Consider the following 22,500-nt stretch of genomic DNA (forward strand, 5'->3'; position numbering starts at 1 on the left):
GTAGGGAGAGAGAGAGACAGAGAGAGAGGGAGGGAGAGAAAGAGAGAGAGAGTGGGAGAGATGGAGAGAAGCATGTAGGGACAGAGAGAGGAAGAGTGATGAAGGTAGGGAGGGTCACGTAAACAAAGTGACGGAATGAGAAGTGTGTTTTATAGAGTTGTTGTCTTCAATTGCTTTCATCGCGTTCATTACCGTTGTTTTGCCGCTGCTGAGCGTACACTGTCAGTCGAAGCTTTCTCAGATCTGCACATGAGTGTGTGTTATGGCCAGCTCGTAATCAGGAAGACAGAGGACTGTGGGGCGCCACGACGGCAAATGGAAACCCTGTTAAAGTTAACAGAGACGAGCGCAGAGAGAAGGACCCAGGGATGAGGACACCCATGAGAGCAGAATAAACGAGCGAAGCAGAGATGAGGTGTTTCCATTTTTTTACGAGAGGGACAGAAACGAGGAAGGTGGGGGGGGGGGGGGGAGTGAGACGCGTACGCACAGAGACCATCAGGTAATGAGGGGGAGAGAGCGAGTGCATAAACATTGATGAAAATGTATTTCCTGCAGGGAGAGAAAAGGGAAGCCATTGAACTCGGTCATGTATTTTGGAGGGCTGCTGGGTTTTGTTTTCTGACAAAGAGTCAGCTCTTTTATTTCTCCCCTGGTGATGCTCTTTCTTTCCTGCTCCTTTCTTCTCCCCCACGGCTTTTTCTTCTTGCCCATCTGCCCATGTCCCCCCTTCTCTCCCCTCTCCTCATTCATCCAGTCTCTCTCTCTCTCTCTCTGACTCTCTCCTCCTTCATCCAACTCTCTCTCTCTCCCCTCTCCTCCTTTATTTATCCATTTCTCTCTCTCTGCCCCCTCCTCCTTCATCCAACTCTCTCGCTCTCTCTCCACCTCTCCTTCTTTATTAATCCTCCTCTCTCTCTCTCTCTCTTCCAGGTGCCTCCTACTTCTTCAAAGGTAAAGAGTACTGGCGGGTGATGGGCAGTGACATGGAGGTGGAGGCCGGCTACCCGCGCTCCATCGCCAAGGACTGGCTGGTGTGCACCGAGATGCAGTCGGACTCGCCGGCCACCGAGTCCAACCGCTCGGACACGCGGCTCCGCGGGCCGCACCACGCCGACCACGCCGAGAACGGCTTCGAGGTCTGCTCGTGCACCTCGGACCACGCCGCGCCGGGGGGCGCCCAGCTCTCCCTCTCGCCCCTCTGGCTGCTGGCCCCTCTCTGGACACTCTGGACGGCCCTCTCGGCAGCCCCGGGGCCCCTCTGAGGACTGGCGGGCCGAGGGAGTGGGCGAGCGGGCGAGCGAGCAAGCAGGCCGCAGACTGGACTCGCGGACTTGGAGTGTTTCGGGCTACTAAGCCCCACATTTGGCCCAGGTGCTGGGAGGGCCGAGGCGAGACAGGGCTGGCTGGCTCGGTTGGAGGGGACGAAGGCTGGACTCATAACGGCTCCCCTCTATCAGACTGACAGGCGCCGATTAGGCCTCTGGACACCTCTCCAACTCTCTGTCTGGCCGTTTGTTCTTGTGTTTAAACTGGAATAGTTCAATTATTATTTTATTATTGTTATTATTATTGTTATTATTATTATTATTATTATTACTATTATTACTACTATTATTTTTTTTAATAATAATGATAATAATAATGTTGTTATTATTATTATTAATAATAATAATAATAATAATAATAATAATGTTATTATTATTATTATTATTATTATTGTTGTTATTATTATTATTATTATAAGCCCCTCTTATTTCTCATAAGCACTATGTTTGTACTGGTGATATCAATAGTGATAATAATAACAGTAATAATAATAATAATAATAATAACAACTTGGAGCAAAAACTTCTCAATGGGGCTCCCTGCGTTTCTGCAGTCTAGGGATGAGAGGCATCATGGGCTGTTTCCTGTCACATGACCTCTCATCATTCTGATCACTATAAGTGCTTTAAGAATCCAATCACTTGTTTCTCACTGCTGAGAACCTTCTGGAACGTGTTGGACCTCTCTTTCCTCTGACCACACGCACATAGTTACTCATTCTCTCTCGCTCTCTCTCTCTTTCTCTCTCTCTCTCTCCACTTTCCAGTTATCTATCTATGAGTCTCTTTCTTCTGTTTTTGTCTCTGTTTCATTTCATCTTGTTACAGTGCATTTAATACCAACAGGCTTTTCCCAGAAGTGACAAAATAGTCATTGTCTGTATTTTTATAACAAAAGCAGCTACAGTCACTCATGAAGGACTTGCATGATCTGAGATTCACGTTGCCTTTCGTTGCCACAGTAACCCATATATTTTTGTTTTGTTTTTTGTTTTTGTTTTTGTTTGTTTCAACATGTCCTGCTTTGGAGACAGAATGCTGTTTCCTGTGGTTTAAGTCTTTCCTACTAATATCTCAGTGTAGAGGGAGTTCTGTGGCCGACACGGAGAGACTGAAAATGCCAATCAGCTCCAGACTCTGGGTCTGTTGATAGTGCACACATATCACGACTGGATTTGTCATAATTGCTAAGAAATATTTACATATATAAACATATATGTACACACAGATATATTTAAAGTGAAAGGTTATATGGCAGTTGCAAAATGTAAATTCTGAGCTGTCTTTTCTAAGTTGAGATATTTTTGTAGAAAAAAAAAATAAAGTGGAGTTTGAAGAAGGCCTTTGGTGAAATATGGTGATTTTATTTCTAGTTTGGAATGGCACAGAAGGACTGAAAGTGCATATCTTTCTGTAGTTTTTCCTTTTTCTTCACTTATCTCTGTAGTATTTGTTACTGCACACTGACATAGAAGCTCGAGTCACCGTAGGGCAGATATTCACCACACGCTGTTGTACCACCAGATGGAATGAGTGTTCTGAGCTCTACCCAGAAAGAAGAGAGACACAGAAAGACCGCCATGGTCTGCCCTCCATTTAAATGATGCTTGAGTCGAAAGCTCTCCATCTCAACCGATTGGGCTTTCCATCTCAGTGACTCAGGTGTCTGCCTGTCAACATGTTTAGTTTTCCGCGTCTGCAGTTGGAATAGCTGTTGTGTGAAGCCCTCTCATTTGCCCTACAGACAATGAATACATGAGGGGATTTAAATCATCTGCCAGACAGTAGAGGAGACCTCTTCAGTGGAGACCAAGTGCTTTTGCCACCTTAGTAACCGGGTAAAGGAGGATTTTAAATAATTCTAAATGTTTACCTAGAAGGAAGATTAGCATTCAGGTACATCATCCACAGATCCAGATAACAAAGACTCAAAGTAGCCGGAGGAAAATGCTGACCTGTCCAGCTTCTTAAACTGCTCGATTGTGAAGCTAAAGCCCGAAATAAAATGTTTATGAGCCAGACAGTCCTGCCAGAGACTCACAGGTTACATCACTCATCCAACAGCCTACACCCAGACTATCACAGTTCTCAAAGGTTTCATCATTCAATATCTGCCCTATCTTCTTTTCCAACAGTCTACCGCTGCTCATAGTGAGTCTATGTTTAGATGTCAATGCAGCAATAGGTTGGTTCAAGGTGTGTGTCTGTTTGTGCTTTATGTGGAGAGCTGTGTATGTAACAGTGTTCCGCCCGGTGCAACAGATGAAGTAGGTAAGTAGAAATGAGGAAACCACACTCAGAGGCAGATACATCAAGCCAAAACAATGCAGCAATAGTTTGTTTCCAGGCTGACTATACTTGATTCAGCGTCTGACCCCCCTACAAGTAGCATTTGATTTGCGGAGCCTGTTATCAATTTAATTTACAAACACATCACTTAATACAGTGTGCACACTGAGAGTTTAGTACAATTTTGTCAGTGTTCAAAAAAAAGACTTCATAGCTCAATGTACTAATTGGCCAATGTCATTACACATAAAAGTCATGCCCCCCTAGAGCAAGCCAGTGCTGGCAGTCTGAGATCTAATACATGAAAATAATCACCAAAATATTACATAATGTTATATTTTATTTATTTGATAAATAGGGTAGCTGATGAAACCTTCTGAAACAAATGCATGAGTGGGCGTCTCACATCAGTGTTTCAGAAACAACTTTTAGAAGACTGCTTGGAGCAGTGATATTCAGCGACACAGCCCAGCGCTATTACGGGAGGGAACCGTAAAAGCAAACACGGCCTTACCTCCAAAACAAGAGGTCCTGGCAGACAGCAGAGACAGACACATCTCAGAAGGCTTTGTGAGCTGACTGAGGGTGTGTGTGTGTGTCTGTGTGTCTGTGTGTGTGTCTGTTTGTGTGTGTGTGTGTGTGTGTGTGTGTGTGTGTGTGTGTGTGTGTGAGTTTGTGTGTGAGTTTGTGTGTGTGTGTTTCTGAATGTGTGTGTGTGTGTGTGTGTGTGTGTGTGTGTGTGTGTTTGTGAGATATGGCAGGAACGTTGTCACATCCCAGCTCAGAGGCCTGGCTCCTTCCAGGTCTGATTGTGTGAGGAAGCCATGCATAGCTAATCATGTTTACTTTCTTTAGGGGATATGTCTCTCACAAAATGAACAGAGAGACAAATGTGTGCTCACTCACAATTACCAAACAGGTACGATATGGGGTAACACTTTTTCGGCTTGTCTTTTTAAAAAAAAAAAACAATTACAGTAGATCCAAGAAAGAACCCAAGAATTCAAATATTGTCTGATGAAAAGAGATGTTGTGAACAGCGGAAGATTACAAACAAATATGGAATTGAAGAACAAAGGACACATAAACAAATCAACTTTCTGGTTCGACAGCTGAGCAAAGCATTGGGACACGTAATATGCTGAAGATCAAAGCTAAGCAGGTGTGGTTTTCCACGTGCATTGTGGGTTGGGGGCTCTGGGATAATTTTTTTGCCGGATGTTGTGGCAAGGGAAAAAGCACCACACGTCAACAAAGTTTCCTGACTTGATAAGAGCTATAATCATACGTAATAAAGTTTATGTTGATAACAAACTTCTCAAAAGCTGATCTCCCTCATGAGCAGGAAAAAGCCACCTCTTTTTTACCTCATAGAATGGGATGCTAATGAAGTAGAAATCTTCACTAAACTCTTTAAATGCCTAAAAGTCGTTCTTCAAACTTCGCCAGCCTCAAGACTTGGGTGGTGTGGAGGCTGTAGTCTGTGTAGAGGAGATTCGGGCCACACCGGTGCTCCAGATGGTATTCCAGACAGCTTAATCTATCGCCATGCGGCTACCTCTACAGGCCCTGGAGTCCAGTCAACACCTGACAAATGGGGCGGATACATCGAAATCAGTGCTGAGGAAACTGGCTAGCTGGAGACTGCTGAATGGGGTATAAGGGGGAAACTCCTGTGGCTAGAGACAAAGAAACGAGCCCCCGAATGTTATGAAACGCGAATGGGTCTATAAAAAGGTTTGTCATTTGCCCCATATAGTCTAAGCCTGAACCTAAGCTGGTGTTGCCATAGATCATTTTTCAACATTCTCTCTGGCCATCTCTCTACCTCTTTCTTGCTCTCTCTCTCTCTCTCTCTCTCTCTCTCTCTTGTGCAATCTAGAGCCATCCTACACTCCAGTGATCAGCAGAGCTTGGGAGCCCATTCCAGGCCTGGGAAATGGAATGAATGTCTGGCTCAGTCTCTGCCGGCGCCACCTGAGTGCGGTGGCGGCTTAAGGGGAAATGAAAAGTTGAAAACACCGGGATCAGGCATTTATTTTCTGGAATAAAACGTCTCGAAAATGTAAAACTAGAAATAGGCCTCTCTATACTGCACTCTAAGTCAAAAGTGAGCTATCCTTTATCCTAATATTTATTCAGGATGTTTACAGCAAATTTTTCAGGGCTATATTCCTTTTTTTTAAAAAAAGCTAGAACAATCAGAATAGGTAGGACACTGTCACTGTGATACATTTAAAAGCATACGAGGAGTCTATGTAGCACTCTATGGCCAAGCTTGGCTCCCAAAAGATACACCTGCTACATCGGTAGTATAGCTGTAGAAAGTGCATTAACCTTACAATTGTACATTTGAACTCGCTGGAGATTGAGAAGACGAGACTTGGTTAAGAGATGGACAAGAGATGGGCCTCGTCTGGCACTCAATTGGATGTCTGATCCTGGAGGAGGAAAGGGACCTCAAGGCCCATAGTCCTGTGAGTTTTCTGAAGGTCAGCCAGAGGCCGTTTGCAGCTGTTCATTTTCCACTGGCATAGATGGATAGAACCGACACTTCTTCCCTGGTATTTTTAACTCTTGCCCATCCCTCCATCAGAGCTCCATCTCTGGTGCTGATATCATCTTACCGCTCATCGATTTTTATTTTACAGAGAGCTCAGCTGGACTGAGAGTACTTCATGTGAACACACACACAAACAGATTAGATTAGATTCGACAGCGCAGACTGGACTGTCCTTCCCAAAAGCTGTGGTGCTGTATTCTGGAACATGTTCTTCATCCTGCCACCAAATTCTTAAGAAGGAAAACCTGGATGAGTAATGCTTCATTAATCTAAATTTACCCAGTAGCCTACGTAGTCACACACATGAATAGAGCACACACACACACACACACACGTGTGATGTGAACGCACTCACGTGCACACACACACACACACACACACACACACACACACACACACACACACACACAGAGTGAATGCTGACTTGTAACTCGCTGAGACACAAGGGACCAAAACTGTTAGGACCCCTTTTAAGTCACTACACCTAGTTTCAGCTGAGGTGTTCAAACTCTTTGATCTCAATTTCACAGCAACATCTCCACCTCCTCCTTCTTCGCCAGCCAGCATTCTCACAAACACACACACATACTGAGACACGTGTGTGTGTGTGTGTGTGTGTGTGTGTGTGTGTGTGTACACACCACGCTCCGCTGTAAAATATGCTGGAAGCTTTGTCAGCACACCCATCTTCGGCAATAGCTCTTTTCTCCCCCATTTCACTTCACTCCTGCGAAGAAAATTCCGAACAGTGGTGGGTACCGCGACCGCTGTCAAAAAACCTGCCGAGCAACTTTCCCGCTCTCACTCATTTCCCGTATGTCTGAGACGTGATGTTCCCTGCTTCTCCCCTGATGGGATGGAAAATGGCCTGGCACAATAGTCACATAATTAACTAGAGCCTAGTGCACTCGTCATCTGCAAGGCAGCCTTCTTTATAGAGCAAGGGGAGAAGTGTTGGGATGGCTGGGTGCTCAGAAAACAGAGGTATACGTGACCAGAATTCAAAGCATCTCAGAACTGAGTGATGTGTGCATATCTGTGGTGTTTGTGTGTGTGTGTGTGTGTGTGTGTGTGTGTGTGTGTGTGTGTGTGTGTGTGTGTGTGTGTGTGTGTGTGTGTGTGTGTGTTTGTGTGTGTAGAAGTGGTGGGAGGTGGTGGTTAGTAGGAGCTATTATATGGCACTAATCATATTTATTACGGCCTCTCCCACCACATATTGAAATGCGCTTCAAGTTGACTGTGGTGTACGCTCTCAACACCCACCTTGCTCAGAGGGAGAATGCTAAGCAGAAACATGAGCGTGAGTCCTGCATAAACTCCTGGGATGCTGGCAGCTCTCAGCTGGAGCTTTGGCTTGTGTGCCCATTCTCCCCCATTCACTGGTCAAGCTGCCAGCTATTGATTATTCACAAGTGATGCTGCAGGCTGTCTATGTTGATGCCATGTCCTTGGAAAGTACACCAGCATCCCCTAGTGGTAGGACATAGTAGTACAGCAATTTAATCTGCAAATGATAGTCTGAAGATGCAGTAGTCTAAGAGGTTATTTTTTTGTTTTCGTCCATTTATGTTTGATTGTTTGTCCTGAGGAAGATCTTTGATCTCCAAGTGCACTTCAAGTTCTGTTTGTTTTCACTCTTTTTGGTGATGTTTTCTTCCATCACATCACTTTACCTCATTCTCGATCTTATTAGAGCAAAGATTGCAGCTTCGCAGTATAAATATTTCACTGAAATGCTGTTTCAGTTCAGTTAAATGCCATCTATCTCATAATTTATTCAATAACAAAAAGTATGACACTATGCATTTCTGGCTTTGGTTATCACAGTGTAATTCCGCCAAGGAATAAGCCAAATAACATCTATGTGCAACTTAAGTCAATTCAGAAGCATCTGGAACTAAAGTGTTTTACTTGATACTAAATGATACATTTTAGAACATAGAACACTGAGAAAATGTAGTCAACCCGACATCCCGGGTTCAGAAAGTAAAAGTGTCAAGTATTTGATCCAACCATTTAAACCAGCTCATCCTAATTAGCCAGGTAGATAATGATTAGTGATATCACCAGAGTTAAGTGCACAGGTAAGAATATATGGCAGGACTTTTACTTTCTGGAACCAGGAATGTCCACCTCTGTTGGTGACTGCACCGTTTGGTGTCATTAGAGTGCTTAGGCAAATGATGTCATCAGCAGGCATGACAGGAACATAAATGACCAAAACCGAGCTTGTGTTCAAATCCTGTGAAAGACTCCTTCAGACCATTTCCACGAAGACATGGAGGCTTGTTTTCTTACAGGTACGTGTGAACGAACACGCAAATAAATTAGTCACGAAGTTCTTCAAAGACTGAATGCAATAGCTCCTTGTGGCCAGGAGGAAAATGTAAAATTCAGATGTAGAGAACAGCGATGTCGAGACGATAGAGTTTCAGATACACTAAATTATGCTTGGGGCTTGAATTTTGTACAGAAATCAATCAGAGGTACCGTGAGAGGGACGAAAGCTGGAGGTTGGCCTGTTTTTATGCATAAAGACTGTGTGCAGAATGTAGCCTGTAGCACAATTATTTGAAATGAAGCTCCCATACTGAGCTTAGAGGGGGGCAAAATTAGTCAACCTTGGTGGCAAAGAACAAGGAGAGAATATTGAAACCATTTGTTCTGTGGCCAGGGAGAAAACAAAAATGCTTCTGCATTTCAAATGACCAGCCATCTCCACTAATGAATGTTAAGAGATGTGCACTCAAGCCACACTAGAGAAAACATTTCAACTTTCCTTTTGCTTTGTTATACAACTGAATTGTCTTCAGTGGAATGAATACAAATAAACAAAATAACTCCTGATGACAGAACATGAGCCTCTGGAGTACTTTTCAACCGGGGGTTTCATGAACTGTTTGAAAAAAAGAAAGGTCTAGTGAGCAATGCAAACAATCTAAAAATACATTTAAAAGATCAACATCAACAAATCAACAAAAAAATACATTTAAAAGGTTAATCAACATCAGCAAATCAACACTTTTTACGTTTTCACGCATAATAAGCAAACATCAGTATTAATCCCTAGGCCACTGTGAAATCCCAACATCAACAACAAGGTCATATATCATGGCCATAAATTGAATGGTGGTAATTATTAAAATGCAGGGTCGGGTGCAGTCTTTTACATAAATTTCGCATGAAGCATTGCTCACATTCCAGGGTGAAAAAAAATGTTTCTATTTATATACTGCTACCTGGTTTAATATCTGATGAGTATTATGATCCATGTGTTAGAGGACTCATAAATATCAGTTTGTTGACTCCATAACTCCTAAGCCCATCCCTTGAGAGGATTAATTTTCTTAGCTTCATTCCACTGCTCCGTGGGTTCTCCATCCCAGTTATGACAATTTGAAGCAATGGAAACACCTCCAAGATATTAACACCTCCAGAAATGAACTACTGTACTGTACCTACACATTAGCCTACACATTGCATTTGTTTAATTATTGCTTTATAACACACTTTGCTCAAATTACAACTTGCAGCATGTGTAGGCACATTGTGACCAAGTTTTGAGATATATTGACTGTTACTGATATTCTTTCATTTCCTAGCCTCTATTTTGTTGGCTGCTTTGTTGTTGGACTAGCCAAGGTCCTTTTTGTCTGTCCTGCTGTTTGTCCTAGGCTGTTTACACAAGAAATCCAAAATGTCCTCTTTACAGAGTGTCTAATAATTAGCTGTTTTTGTTGCTGTTTGTTTGTTTGTTTGTTTTTGTAATATTAGACACAGCATCCCTTAAGAATAATAAGCTTACCATGGACTTTTCAAAACCAGGCTAAAGAGCCAGCCACACATTGCCTATTGGGGATGTGTTGACAGATGTGCTCAATACCACCGTATCTGCGATTACATGGCTCACCACATGATGTCAGTAGTTGACTGTCTACGTTACCTGTTCAGAAGTAGAGTAGCCTAGGCTAGGCTAAGCTACATGCGTTAGTCAATCTAGTAAACAAACACCACCAAACAAGAGAGTGACACTTATTGCAAATAAACCACAGAATATCATGAGGTCTTGGACGTCTTAGATGTCTGCAGACTTTGTGTGAAAATGTGTGACTGGAAATAAGCAGTCAGCCTATTAACAAAATATGCCTGTTGTGGGCCTACAGGCTACAGCTCAAAAACTAAACTGTGCAGAAGGACCTTACAGTCCTCCTTATTTCAATTAGTCCGTTAAGTTAGATCATTGCTATAAAGAGTAGAAGAAGTAGGCCTACACCAGTATGGCGTTTTGAAATCCTCCTCGGTTTACTTTTGTTGTGCAAGCTGGAGCAGGCACACCTTTGCAACACAGACAGTGTGAAACAGTAAACCTTGCCGATGGTGTCGTGACAGCAGACTTCCTTGACGTCAAAATTCAACATAAGAGACTTGCGAACTGCGCATGCGTGTACATGCTGTTTCAGTGAAGCTGGGGTCTTTGTTGAGTGCAGGAAAACAGACTCCCTCTGTTAATGTATTAATGTTGCAAGAGAAACTCGAAAAATAGACGAATAGCTACATCAAGTGTAGCAGGGAATTGAAAACTAGGACGTATACCCATCGTCACTGCCGAGAGGATTGTTACTGAGCTGACAATATCGACTGTATACAAACAAAACCGTCGCTCTTCTTAAGGTGGTATTGGGTGATATTTTTAGCCTAACACTTGTCCATTTTGCTACTGCGCTAATTCTGTTCACAGTTATGGGAGCGTTTCATCGTTAGAAGGAATAGTGTTATTCCTATTCCTCTACAAGCTATCATGAAAGAAGACAGTTATTTCTTCTTGGAAAGGCAGCTCATGCCATGCAAAAGAGGGGGTTACGTTTCCTGCTGCCTCAACGTTACCGTGGAACAGAGGGTGCCAAAGAGGGGAATCCAGTGGCCTGCATTTACTTCTGACACCATTTCATTGAAATAGTGTTTTAATAAGCAGAACTGGGATTATGGAGACCGTTGGGAAATTTGAGTTCAGCAGGAAGGACCTCATCGGACACGGAGCCTTTGCTGTAGTGTTCCGAGGCAGACATCGAGAGGTGAGAAATAAGTTAATTTGCTAGAGATATACTGACTACTGTCCTCCAGCCTTATTTGGATTTTTTGCATGTCTCTCTTGCAATTCGATGTCAATTTGCTAATCGTTTTAGGGTTTATATCCGCGAAGAAGCCCGATGGATGCTCAGTTTTGTCGTCCACAATTGTGCCATTCCACCTTAAAAAAAAGAGGCCTGGGAAATTATCTTATGGTGCCCTGCAGTTTACCACAGAACGAAAAAAAAACCAATCGTTGTTTATGCATGCAAGAGACGTAAATATGTTTACATTTTTTGCATCTCTTGTGAAAGTTATGTTGGGTGAAAAATCGATTATATAAATATCAGCTCTTGGTTCTCTGTTCTTTTATGAGAGTTGAATTTATAATGTTAGATAGGCCTAGCATTAAACTCACTGCATGATCATTTAATTTCAACTACAACTGTAGCTCTATTATGCATTGGCAGCGAGGCATGCTGTGACATGTCCAGTGACTGGTCCACAGACAGTAGCCCATTCTGGCACCAGCTGATCTTGAAACCCACAAATGAACTGTTTGCCTATTATTAGCTGTTGATGAACAGGCCTGTGTCTTTCGACGGAATTGTGTATTGATTTGCATCGAACCAATTCTGCTATGCAGTCGCACACAAAGTTCACACAGTTATGTTTTATTTTCAGAAACATGATTGGGAAGTGGCTGTGAAATGCATTAACAAGAAAAACCTGGCAAAGTCACAGACACTTCTGGGCAAAGAAATAAAGATATTAAAGGTAAACACTGCCATTGTGCATCCAAATACCGTTAACTTATCCTTCCGATGGACTAACTAGCCTACATTTCTCTCTTTTCAGGAACTTAAACATGAAAACATCGTCGCTCTATACGACTTCCAGGTATGAAATGAAGATCGATTTCGCATTTGTTGTGGTTTTCTGCACAATTGCTTACATCAATGTAGAACTGTTATACGCCAAAGACAAAGATAAATCATTTAGAATAGTAGTGTACGCGGTAGGGACAACGCACACACATTGCGAACATAAACATAAGGCTAGATGAGAACCATCTCAAACCCGTTTGCATTCGTCTAACATCCGTCACGTGTTCATCTGTTGACATACCATGTGCGCGTTAGTTTATTGGTCCGTTTAGAGGCGCACGTAGACGCGGTGTTGTGTGCGAGTGTCTTCTGAAGCGAATGTTAGATATAGGTCATATGGATGAATGTGTTTCACTGTACCAACATTATGGTTAGTTAATTTCAGCAGCAGTGTGTTAGTCGAACCTGCTCTACTTGATTCCTTTAAAGACGGTCGCCTCGATTGGCATGAATACTGGAGTTTGGAGCACATCCGCGAAAGATGCCTTAATTCTGTGTATGGCATCTGTGTGCATGCATAAATGAGCTTGCAGTACGCACTGCAGTGAGTGTGGTTTGGCAACGAGCCACGCGTGTACAGTATGTGCCAAGTTGGATTGAGTAGCTGCATCGTACACATGTGTGTAGGTTACTCAGCTCCACAGTCACATCTCTTTGGACACTTGCTCTTGCGTGCATGTGTGTATGATGGAGAAAGAGGGAATTCTAAGCCTGTGGTTTTGAGGCTTAAGTCTAAGAGCAGACCCTTTGTGCATAAAGAGGAATCCCTGAGAAGCTATTGGAGAGGATCCTTAATTACCGCCTTGAAACCTAAGTGGATAAATTTGAGGTAACAGCTCTAAGCTGAATATAGAAGCTGGGTAGCCTTACCATTCATAAATTAACAATGACGGTGAGGATATCACCTCTCTCCTGTTCAGAGACAAATGCTCTGGTCATTTATAAGACTGTAGTCTTCCAAGAAGTTAACCTCTGACAGGGATAATGTCAACCTCATGTCCTACACACTCTCCGCAGGATATCTCTTGAATGTTTCTAACCTGTTGTTTTCAGTGCACTCACTGTATGTTTGCAAATTAGCCCTTCAGTCCCCATGTGCAAAGACAACACAGCATTCCAAAGGCATGTGTTTAAGATGAATTGGTCTTCATTCCTTTTCCAACGTACTGTATGTTTTTCGAACTTGTGGTTCCTCTTGTACTGAGTAAGATTACAACACCATTCCAACAACACATCACCTGTAGGGTAAAACTCACGACCCATGGTGTGGTGTATACAGTGTTTGACTGAGTGACTGACTGAATATGTGTGAACACAAGTTTAGGTACTATTTGCTTCAACACAGGCGGCCCAGTGTTGGAATGCAGTTGTTAAGGTTTAGACATTATTAGTTGTTTTTTGTTGACGGACGCAGAAGCCTGGTCCCAATTACAAACCCCAACTGAAGGAGCCCAGGGCCCGAGAACACATTGTGCAGAGGGAACGTTGTGCTTTGGGAAGATAGGATGAGCCCTCTTTGTTTAGATTTCCTCATTTGCACCCGCAGAGAAATTACATTTTTCCCCGCCATTGTCATAGGGAGCCTAATGTGGAATTTGATCCCCAAACGGCATACTTTGGTCGCCTCTTACCAGGCTCTATTTTCAATGTTGGTTGGTCATGAAGATTCATTCACCATTTAATGGCAACTCTTAATGGCAACAAAGTGCCCCACCAAATGATTCCTGCCTATGCTTTCCTGCTTTAGAGTGCATAGAATATTGTTAGAGCTAAGAAGACAGATATGCTGACAGTGAGTGAGACAACGTAATCTTAAATGCTTTAATAAAGGATATCATTCACATTAGCCTATAGTTTTACCGGGCAGCACCTATAGGCATCTGGGAGGTTGTGCCAAAAGAGATACACAGGCACACTTATCTTAGCCCAATCTCTCTTCTCTGCCTGTTTGTTTCCCTTCAATTGGTTCTCTCTCTCTCTCTCTCTCTCTCTCTGACTCACTCTTTTTCTCTCTCGCTGTTCCCCACCCTGAGTCAGCCAACTGATGCCCTCTATCATATCACACAGGGGGCAGAAGAAATGTAAGCACCTTATCACACATCTCTGTGCGAGTCGTCAGGCACGTAGCAGGATAGTTTAATAAGAGTTTGCACTTCCTCACTGACACACTCTCTCTCTCTTTCTCTCTCTTACTCTTTGACCGTGCCTCTGTCTATCTCTATCCCCGTATGGAAACAGCATATTTAAAAGGGACAAAAAAAAAAAGGTTAGTTGAGTGTGCTGAGTCAGCAGCCCTTTGCCTGCCACCAGCAGTCCATCCGGCAACCCTGATTGGTTGCCCGGGACAGGCAGAGCGAGTGGGAGGTCAGCTGTTGCTAAGAGATAAGTGGGCTTTTTGAAGTGGCAGTGCTCTCATGTTGTTCGGAGGCCTACTCTGGAGTTTGGGGGGGGGGGGGGGGGGGTGAGGATGGGGATGTAGGGTTGAATGGGGTTATGAGAGCAGAAAGAAAACAGGTGTCATCTGTCAGACATGCTCCGCTGTGTGGCTTTAGGTTGTTGGATTTGAGTTGGAGGTTACTGTGAGATGCTTGACCGGGTGTGAATCAGATATTTTCAGTACGATGCAGCGTTGTTGTAATTGTGTCGGTTTCGCTTTTCTTTTCGTTAAAACACTAGCCTGACGCTTGCACAACCTTGTGCGTTGAGTGCAAAGTTGTTTTTAGCCTCACGAACATTATGAAACACCTTTGAATTAGTCATGGTGTTCAACAGCAGGGGCTGCCATTTCATTACAGTCAATAGAGGATTTTACTCTTATACGCTATTTTCTGTTTTAAAAATGAGTCAGAGCAGAATTTAGCGTGGTTAGCCGTGTCAGCTTTCTGTCCCCCTCTTTTCTCTGCTTCTCTCATTCTCTCTCACTTCATTGTTAGCCGCCATGACATGCTGGAGCAAAGAACACATGCAATTTCCTTCCTGCACCTACTGCATTGACATTGTGCGTGCGTGCGTGCGTGCGTGCGTGCGTGCGTGTGTGTGTGTGTGTGAGACCCTTAACACCCTGGCCATATGGAGGTCATGCTCTTTTGCCATAGGGTCAGTTCCAAAGCAACACAGGCCCCATTGCATTGGCCCTTCAAATGCAGATGTCAGACAGGTCCATTTCAGTCACAGACAAATGTCCCTGCCACAGCTCACATTGTCAAAGGTCAAGCAATAGGTGGAAAAAGGGAACCACACTCAGGGGATGATGCTAAAATAGGCTTGTGTTGTGAGCTCGGTTTCCTTTTCCCACCTATTACTTGACCTGTTTTGCATTCTACACACCAGGGGCCTGTACTACGAAGGGAGCTCAACCTACCCAGATGTAACCCAGGGTTACTTTGCTAAACCGGGGTTGACAAAACCTGGTTATCTTCATTGGTGCTAATCGGTACTACGACGCTGAGTAAGAAGTTGATTTGTTGAACTGGGGTTAACCTCATCGGAGTTGGTGCGCGTTCACATAAAATGGGCGGGTTGCAGCGCAAATCACCAATTTTAATGATGACGCGATCACGCTATTTTACGCATAAGGAATGAGCAATGATTATAAAAAAGTTGCGAGGAATTAAAACCCACTTTACGATACATCAAAAACGTCGGCAGCAAACAAAGCAAGACAAGGCTGTTGGCAACATAGGCTATTGCAGATCGGATATATGAAAGTAAAGTTTTATTTCATGTTCCTTAAATAGCCTATGTGTTACGGAGGATTAATAGCTTGCGGAATGTCTGAAATGTGTTGAAATAAAAAAAATTTGAGTTCATAAGAGTCCTACAGATGCAACACAATTCATGCCATGTATATTAATACATATTAATAAAGGATAATTGAATGTTTAGCCCCATTGACTGATTTAGTGTATGCCTATCCTGTGAACATTTTAGATGCAACGGCAGTGCCGCTGGCAGCAGGTGAAAATGAAACTCAAGAACATTCAGAAGGTTTATAGGTTATAGCTTGCATTAATATTTCTTAATTATGAAAATATGTTATATTACCAATGCTTATAGCCTCCACTTTGCCTCGATCAGCTGACAAATGCAACGAATTCCCTCGGCTGAGAATGTAGGCCTATAGGCTATCTTTCATAGAGAATATTATATGGAGAAAGATTCTGGCGGTCTTAAAAAACTCTCGCCTTGCGAAGAGAGGCGCTTACAATTTGCGCTCCAATAATGTATCTTCAAAGTAGCCTACGTCGACATTGTGGGGTGTGGTTAACCGCAAACCTCGGGTTAACCAAGATCATAACCTGCTCGGAGCAGGTTTGAGATGCAGCGTAAATTGCCATGGCAGCATACCTAGGTTAAAACCTATCCACCTTTCGTAGTACGGGTTAACCGGGAAGTTACGCCACACGTGATCAACTTACTCTCGAAGTTACCCAGCTAAGCCAGTAACCCCGCTTCGTAGTACAGGCCCCAGGAGGAACATGCTCGCGTAAACAAACCTTAACCTAAGGTGCAGATGTCAACCTTGAATTGCCTTCTCACAATGCCATAAGAACAGATTTGATTATGAGTTCAAAGGCAGAAGGAGAAGATGTATTTCAATTGTTCATCTTTAAACAGCCTTTTCTGGATTTCTTGTCCGTTAGACTGTGAGGCTGACGTTATTTTTGTCCCACCATTGTCTTTATTGTTAATTCTGTGCAAACAAACAATGCTGTTTGTGACTGAATTCCTCTCTGTGTTGTAAAGATGTTAGCAAGGGGAAACAAGGGGCTCTAACAGCATGTTTGTGTCCGTGCAGGAAACGGCGAGCTCCGTGTACCTGGTAATGGAGGTGAGTTATCCGCCGCGTGCGCGTCTGTGCCTCTCACACTGACTGATTTGCACTTGCTGATGAATGAGGGGAGAAAAGCTACCATGGCTGTGGGGAACCTGAACTGTGTGTGTGTGTGTGTGTACAGTATGTGTGTGTGTGTGTGTGTGTGTGTGTGCGTGTGTGTGTGTGCGCGGTGGGGGTGGGGGTCAAGTCGAGGGCCTCACATAGTTTATCAGTATAATGCACCTAATACCCAAGTCAGGGGTGGCCTGCCTGCTTTCATCCTAATGGCCTAGTGGTTGTTCACTCCAATCAAGCAACAACAAACTCGCCTCTTTGTTAAGGCCCTCTTCAATGGTTACATACAGCAGTCTTTATTCTAGACTATTTGCCACCTTCCAGTTACATGGTGGTCATGGACCCTATATTCATCAGTCTTTTCAGAGTCAAAGCCACCCATTAGAGTCTTTACAATTGGTCCCATATAACACAGTTGGACTTGGATTGTTAGGCAAAGACATGAATACCCAAGAAAGAAAGTAACTTAAGAGGTGGGAAGTTGTAGAATTGGCAACACAATAGAGGTTCCCACTCTTTTGTTGTTGCCTCAAACTTTGTAATGGGTATTATCATCATAATGAGCATGGTAATGCTTCCTCCTTATCTGTTAAATAATAACACACAGCACTCCAAGCTGGATGGTAAACATCCAGCTTCCTTTGAAGCTATAAGCTGCTGGGACTTGTATGTTGTGTATTGTAATTACTGTGTCAGGGATTGAAGTTTTTGACATGGATTGTTGATTTCCCTGTTAGACCTGAAACCCACAAACCTCTTAAGTATTTAACCTTTGTCTTCACCTCCATTTCCAATTACAGTACTGCAACGGTGGAGATCTTGCTGACTACCTACATGGTAAGCACATTCAGATGATGTTACTACTTTTGTGCTGTTGCTGTACAATGTACACATTCCCCCCGAGGAATCCCATATCTGAAGCCTTGCAGAAACTAGTGTAGAAAGTAGTTACACATACCACTAGCACTATGGAAGACGGGCATACAAAAGAGGATTTGCATCATAAGAGTGTATAAGGTCTCAGAATACAATACAATACAACCTACCCCTGAATACAGTTTTGACTCTGATTGTTCTCACTACACCAATAAACGTAAATCTTGACCTCTGCTACTGTGCCGTATCAAAGAATTGGTCTTTGGTCTGAAGATCTGAAAGGGGATCTTGGCATGTACCATAGCATACAGCCACCCCTGTAGAGGATATTTCAGCAGCTCGAGTTGCTTGTTGCTCTCTGATAAGCACACAATGGGCTAAGATGTTGTGCTTGTCGTCTGCAAGTCTGCCCGGGCGAGGATGGGAGTCGCTATAAAGCCCCGTGGCTCGGCCAGACTCGGAAGATGACTGCAGATAAAGGGAGAGATGACTGAGTCCAGCCCCTTGACCTCCCCTGTGGGGGCAGGAAACCTCTCCAGGGTGGTTTGTTTGAGGAAATGTGCAAAACACACGGGTGTGGTTAAGGCACTGGGTGGCTGCAGAAAAGCAGTTGAAGTTTTAAAAGGCTGACACAACACGACACAACACAAACTCTGTTGTTGCCGAATGCAAAATGGTTTTATGAAGGATTTGTGTGCAGTGGGGTTTTTTTAGAGCTGGGATGCAGATGCAGTGTCAGCTGACTTGTGTTAGTCATGAAAACAGCTGAGGCGCACTCCCTCGGGACGAGCCGTAAACACCCGGCCTCTGTCCAGCAGCATGGCGAAGGACCGCCTGCTGAAGAGTTTATCTTCTGCCCACAGTTTCACTCCATTGCCATATTTTTCACTTGAGCTCTCTTGAAGTTAACAGCATTGTAGCTAGAAAGGTCAACAGTTTGTCTAAGAAGGAACTGGCAGCATATTAATGTTAATGGCTCCGGTTCCTTTTAGCTGGGGCTGTTAATGTTTGTGCCTCACTAAGTGAAATAAATGCTTCTGTCTCATTTTGATGCCACAGTGACTTAGAGGAAGGAGAATGGAGACTCTGATATTGCCAATGTGTGCCGAGAATGCCTGGTTATTGCACTGCATGTAACGTTGTGGTTCCGGGTAGGAGCATGATCATTTTAGTCACTCTTAGACCCCAGTATCATGCCCAGTACGTTCAAAATTGCTGAAAAGGGGAGTTCTTGCATTGTGTTGCTTTAAAATTGTTACGTTTAGACATTTTGGTCAAAAATGCTAAGCTGCTATCTCAGAGTTGATGTATAGCAGTGTCGTGTGCTAGTGGTGTGTGTGTGTGTTGGCCCCGGCTTATGTCCATTGGCTCCTACCGGGCCAGATTGTGGTGCACCGACATTCCAAGATGATTTTCAGACAAATCAGACTAAACCTAAAGTGATTTAAAGATTGTTCCAAACAAAACATACTCAATTTGAGATACTGTGTGGTTCAGTTACTTTTCTTTAGAAAGCAATGTTGTTTGTTTAGTACCATAATAACCCACTTTGATTTGCCTTCATTTGTTGATCAGATCTTCTCAGTGTTGTGTTTTGTACAAGATGGCGTATAGACTGTAGATGTTGATGCGTGTGGTTACAGCCAAGGGCACCTTGAGCGAGGACACCATTCGAGTGTTCCTGCTGCAGATCGCCAGAGCCATGAGGATCCTGCAGGCCAAAGGCATCATCCACCGTGACCTCAAGCCGCAGAACATCCTCTTAACCCACCCCGCAGGCCGCAAGTCCCACTCCAACAACACCTGCATCAAGATAGGTGCGTTTCATAATTCATACAGTGTGTGGGTTCTGTCTGTGTTCCTGTTGTTTGTGCTGGAGCTAGCATTTGTTTTGGTTCAGCATCAGGACTCCTTTATCTTCTTCAGTCAGACAGTTTAGCCCGGTTATATCAGCATTATGAGACTTTGTTACGTATAAGACCTCAGAGTTCAGGTCAGAGATGGAAAATATGCCCGAGGAGTGTCTGAACTCTGGAATAAACTATGAAAACAGACAGTACTGGAAAAAAAGCCTGAGCTCTGTTGATGGTTTTGTAACTGAGTAGCCAATCTCAGCTCTATCTTTTGATTTGCATCATTTTGCATATCAGATTTTCAGACTTTCCTTGGAAACAGACATTGACATGTGGATCAGTTCACAAATGACCCTTACTCGCCCAGTGCACACACTGGTCCCACAGCTCCAACTGCGCTAACATTCCAGTAATTTCCCTAGATGTATGGTGTATAAAATGCCTGTGACTGCAGTTTTACGCAGTTTTTTAACTAACAGTGTTTTATGCAAATTAAAAGAACAAACCTGTGAATAGTGACTCAACCTGTCCTGCATTGATTTTCCATCAAGTGCAGTGCAGACTTGAACCAAGGACCTCCATTCTGTTTAATTACGCAACCCCATGGAGCACCATGAATAAAAATACTGACTCCCACATTGAAACATGAATAAAATTACTGACTCCCACATTGAAGCTATATTACTGGATCCGTGGTTAGGGACCACCAGCAATATCCTCACAGGCCACAAGTGGTCCACTGGTTGAAAGCCCCTTTAACCAATCAGCCAATGTATCACTGACCCTTAGGGGTGCAACGGATCGAAAAAGTCACGGTTCGGATCGTTCCTCGGATCAAGAGTCACGGATCGGATCATTTTTCGGATCAGCAAAATAAAATAAAAAAGACAAGACAAGACAAATAAACATAGTTTTGTCTTTGACGGGATGTTGTAACGTGGCTCAAGCACTTTCAGCATGTGTTTAAAGTATAGGCTGTGTTGTCACAATACCAAAATTATTGTTTTTTTACAATTTTAGTTGATTTGGTGTTTAATCACCTTATATTGAATATTGTGTGATCATTCACACCAGTGGCCATCCAAGATTCTGCTTGACCCTCCACACACAATCTGTATAATTACTAGTAGCTACATGCACAACATACACAATGTTTAGTCATTTCATTTGTGTACTGATTTAGCTATCTTTAATGTGGTGTGTAGGAGTGCGCATAGGAGGTATGTGTAATTGAGTCCCTGTCGCTTTAAGAAATAACGTGAGGGTAATTAGGCTTCAGTCTCACGGTTTTATTCTTGAGAAAATAAGTTGGATATAGTGCATGATGACAAGGATATTTCATTAGATAAAATACATGTTAATAAAACTAACAAGTCGAAGAAAATCTTTCTGGGATCATAAAACAGATGAGTGTCTTGCAATGCTCCTTTATGATTTTAGTGAGCACGCTATCTCCAGATGTACAAGTTAGCCAAGGTTGCGTAGCTTATTGCTGACATTGAACCCAACAGTAGGCTAAGCCTAAATTACCTAAATATCATAGCATAGGTAGGTGCGCAACAAACTTGAGATGTTAGTGTGCACAAACGAACTTGATATTAGGCTATTATTGTGTTGCTGCTATGCAGCCACATCAGCACTTAAACTAGCAGCCATGTATTGCTGGTTATGGCAAGACCGCTAATAACGTGTGTGAGAGCAGAAAAGACGCGCAGGCAGGCTAGGGGAGCAGGGAGGGACTAGAAGCATGCCTTGTGGACACGCATGTAACTTCAAAAGAACACACGGACATTATTATTAATAATTATTATAAATCAATCCGCGGATCATGTGTGTCCCGAACCGAAGATACTGATCCGAACGGATCACGGATCAATGATGATCCGTTGCACCCCTACTGACCCTGCATGTTTAAGGCTGGTTCCTCACTCTCACATTCTCCTCGCGTTTCTGTTCTCAGCTGACTTTGGATTCGCCAGACACCTTCAGAACAACATGATGGCCGCCACCCTCTGTGGCTCCCCCATGTACATGGTGAGGGGACATTTTCACACTGCCACTCAACGGCTCCATAACAAGGCAGATCTGACAGTAGTTAATATAACAAACTCTGCTTCCAGGCCCCTGAAGTCATCATGTCCCAGAACTACGATGCCAAGGCAGACCTGTGGAGCATAGGAACCATTGTTTTCCAGTGCCTTACAGGGAAGGCCCCCTTTCAGGTGAGCACCAACAGTGGACTTGGCAAACAGCCCGTCCAGTCTGTCACTGTATTAGTGAAACCAAAATGAAGAAGGGAATACTGGAACCTGTTTACCATATCAACTTATCTAAGGTGTAGGATGTGAATGTTTGATAAGGTATGTGCTGGTAGTCCTGTGATCATAGCATGTGGTAGCAGAGATGTGCAAGCCCATGTGAGAGATAGCTATCAATGTACTGCATGCAGTACTTCAACTGGAACTCCTGGTAAAGTTCAGTAAGCAGTATAAAAATCATCTACTGGCAATTTGTCTCAATATCGTAATGAAAACACAGAGGGAAACACCCAACCAACTATCCAACCATTCATGCTTCATGCAGCTTTTTGATGTTGATAGGCAGATTTTCAGGACAGTCTCACAATCGCAGTCCCCATGGTCTTTTCAAAGATCATATTCTCTATATGCTGATTTATGTAGTAACTTATTGTAAGACCTATATCTCATAATTCATATGAAGTAGTAAAATGTGTGTTTTTATTATT

General features: G+C 43.3%; 2 protein-coding genes across 3 annotated transcripts in view; both read left to right on the plus strand.

Moving 5' to 3' along the window:
- The window catches only part of mmp17a (matrix metallopeptidase 17a), a 69,457-nt gene extending 68,042 nt beyond the window's left edge, over positions 1–1,415 (plus strand). Inside the window, exon 10 of the mRNA XM_062554425.1 lies at positions 934–1,415. Coding sequence (XP_062410409.1) covers positions 934–1,265 — 332 coding nt within the window. The 3' untranslated portion in view covers positions 1,266–1,415. The remainder of the gene's footprint in view (positions 1–933) is intronic.
- Positions 1,416–10,647: 9,232 nt separating this feature from the next.
- ulk1b (unc-51 like autophagy activating kinase 1) overlaps positions 10,648–22,500 on the plus strand; it is a 27,276-nt gene continuing 15,423 nt past the window's right edge. For both annotated transcript variants that reach the window (XM_062553932.1, XM_062553933.1), the window contains exons 1-8: positions 10,648–11,252; positions 11,932–12,024; positions 12,106–12,147; positions 16,933–16,965; positions 17,826–17,862; positions 19,545–19,718; positions 21,715–21,788; positions 21,875–21,976. In XM_062553932.1, coding sequence (XP_062409916.1) covers positions 11,163–11,252; positions 11,932–12,024; positions 12,106–12,147; positions 16,933–16,965; positions 17,826–17,862; positions 19,545–19,718; positions 21,715–21,788; positions 21,875–21,976 — 645 coding nt within the window. In that variant the 5' untranslated portion in view covers positions 10,648–11,162. The remainder of the gene's footprint in view (positions 11,253–11,931; positions 12,025–12,105; positions 12,148–16,932; positions 16,966–17,825; positions 17,863–19,544; positions 19,719–21,714; positions 21,789–21,874; positions 21,977–22,500) is intronic.

Source organism: Sardina pilchardus, chromosome 14 (assembly GCF_963854185.1).
Source record: "Sardina pilchardus chromosome 14, fSarPil1.1, whole genome shotgun sequence".
NCBI lineage: Eukaryota > Metazoa > Chordata > Actinopteri > Clupeiformes > Clupeidae > Sardina > Sardina pilchardus.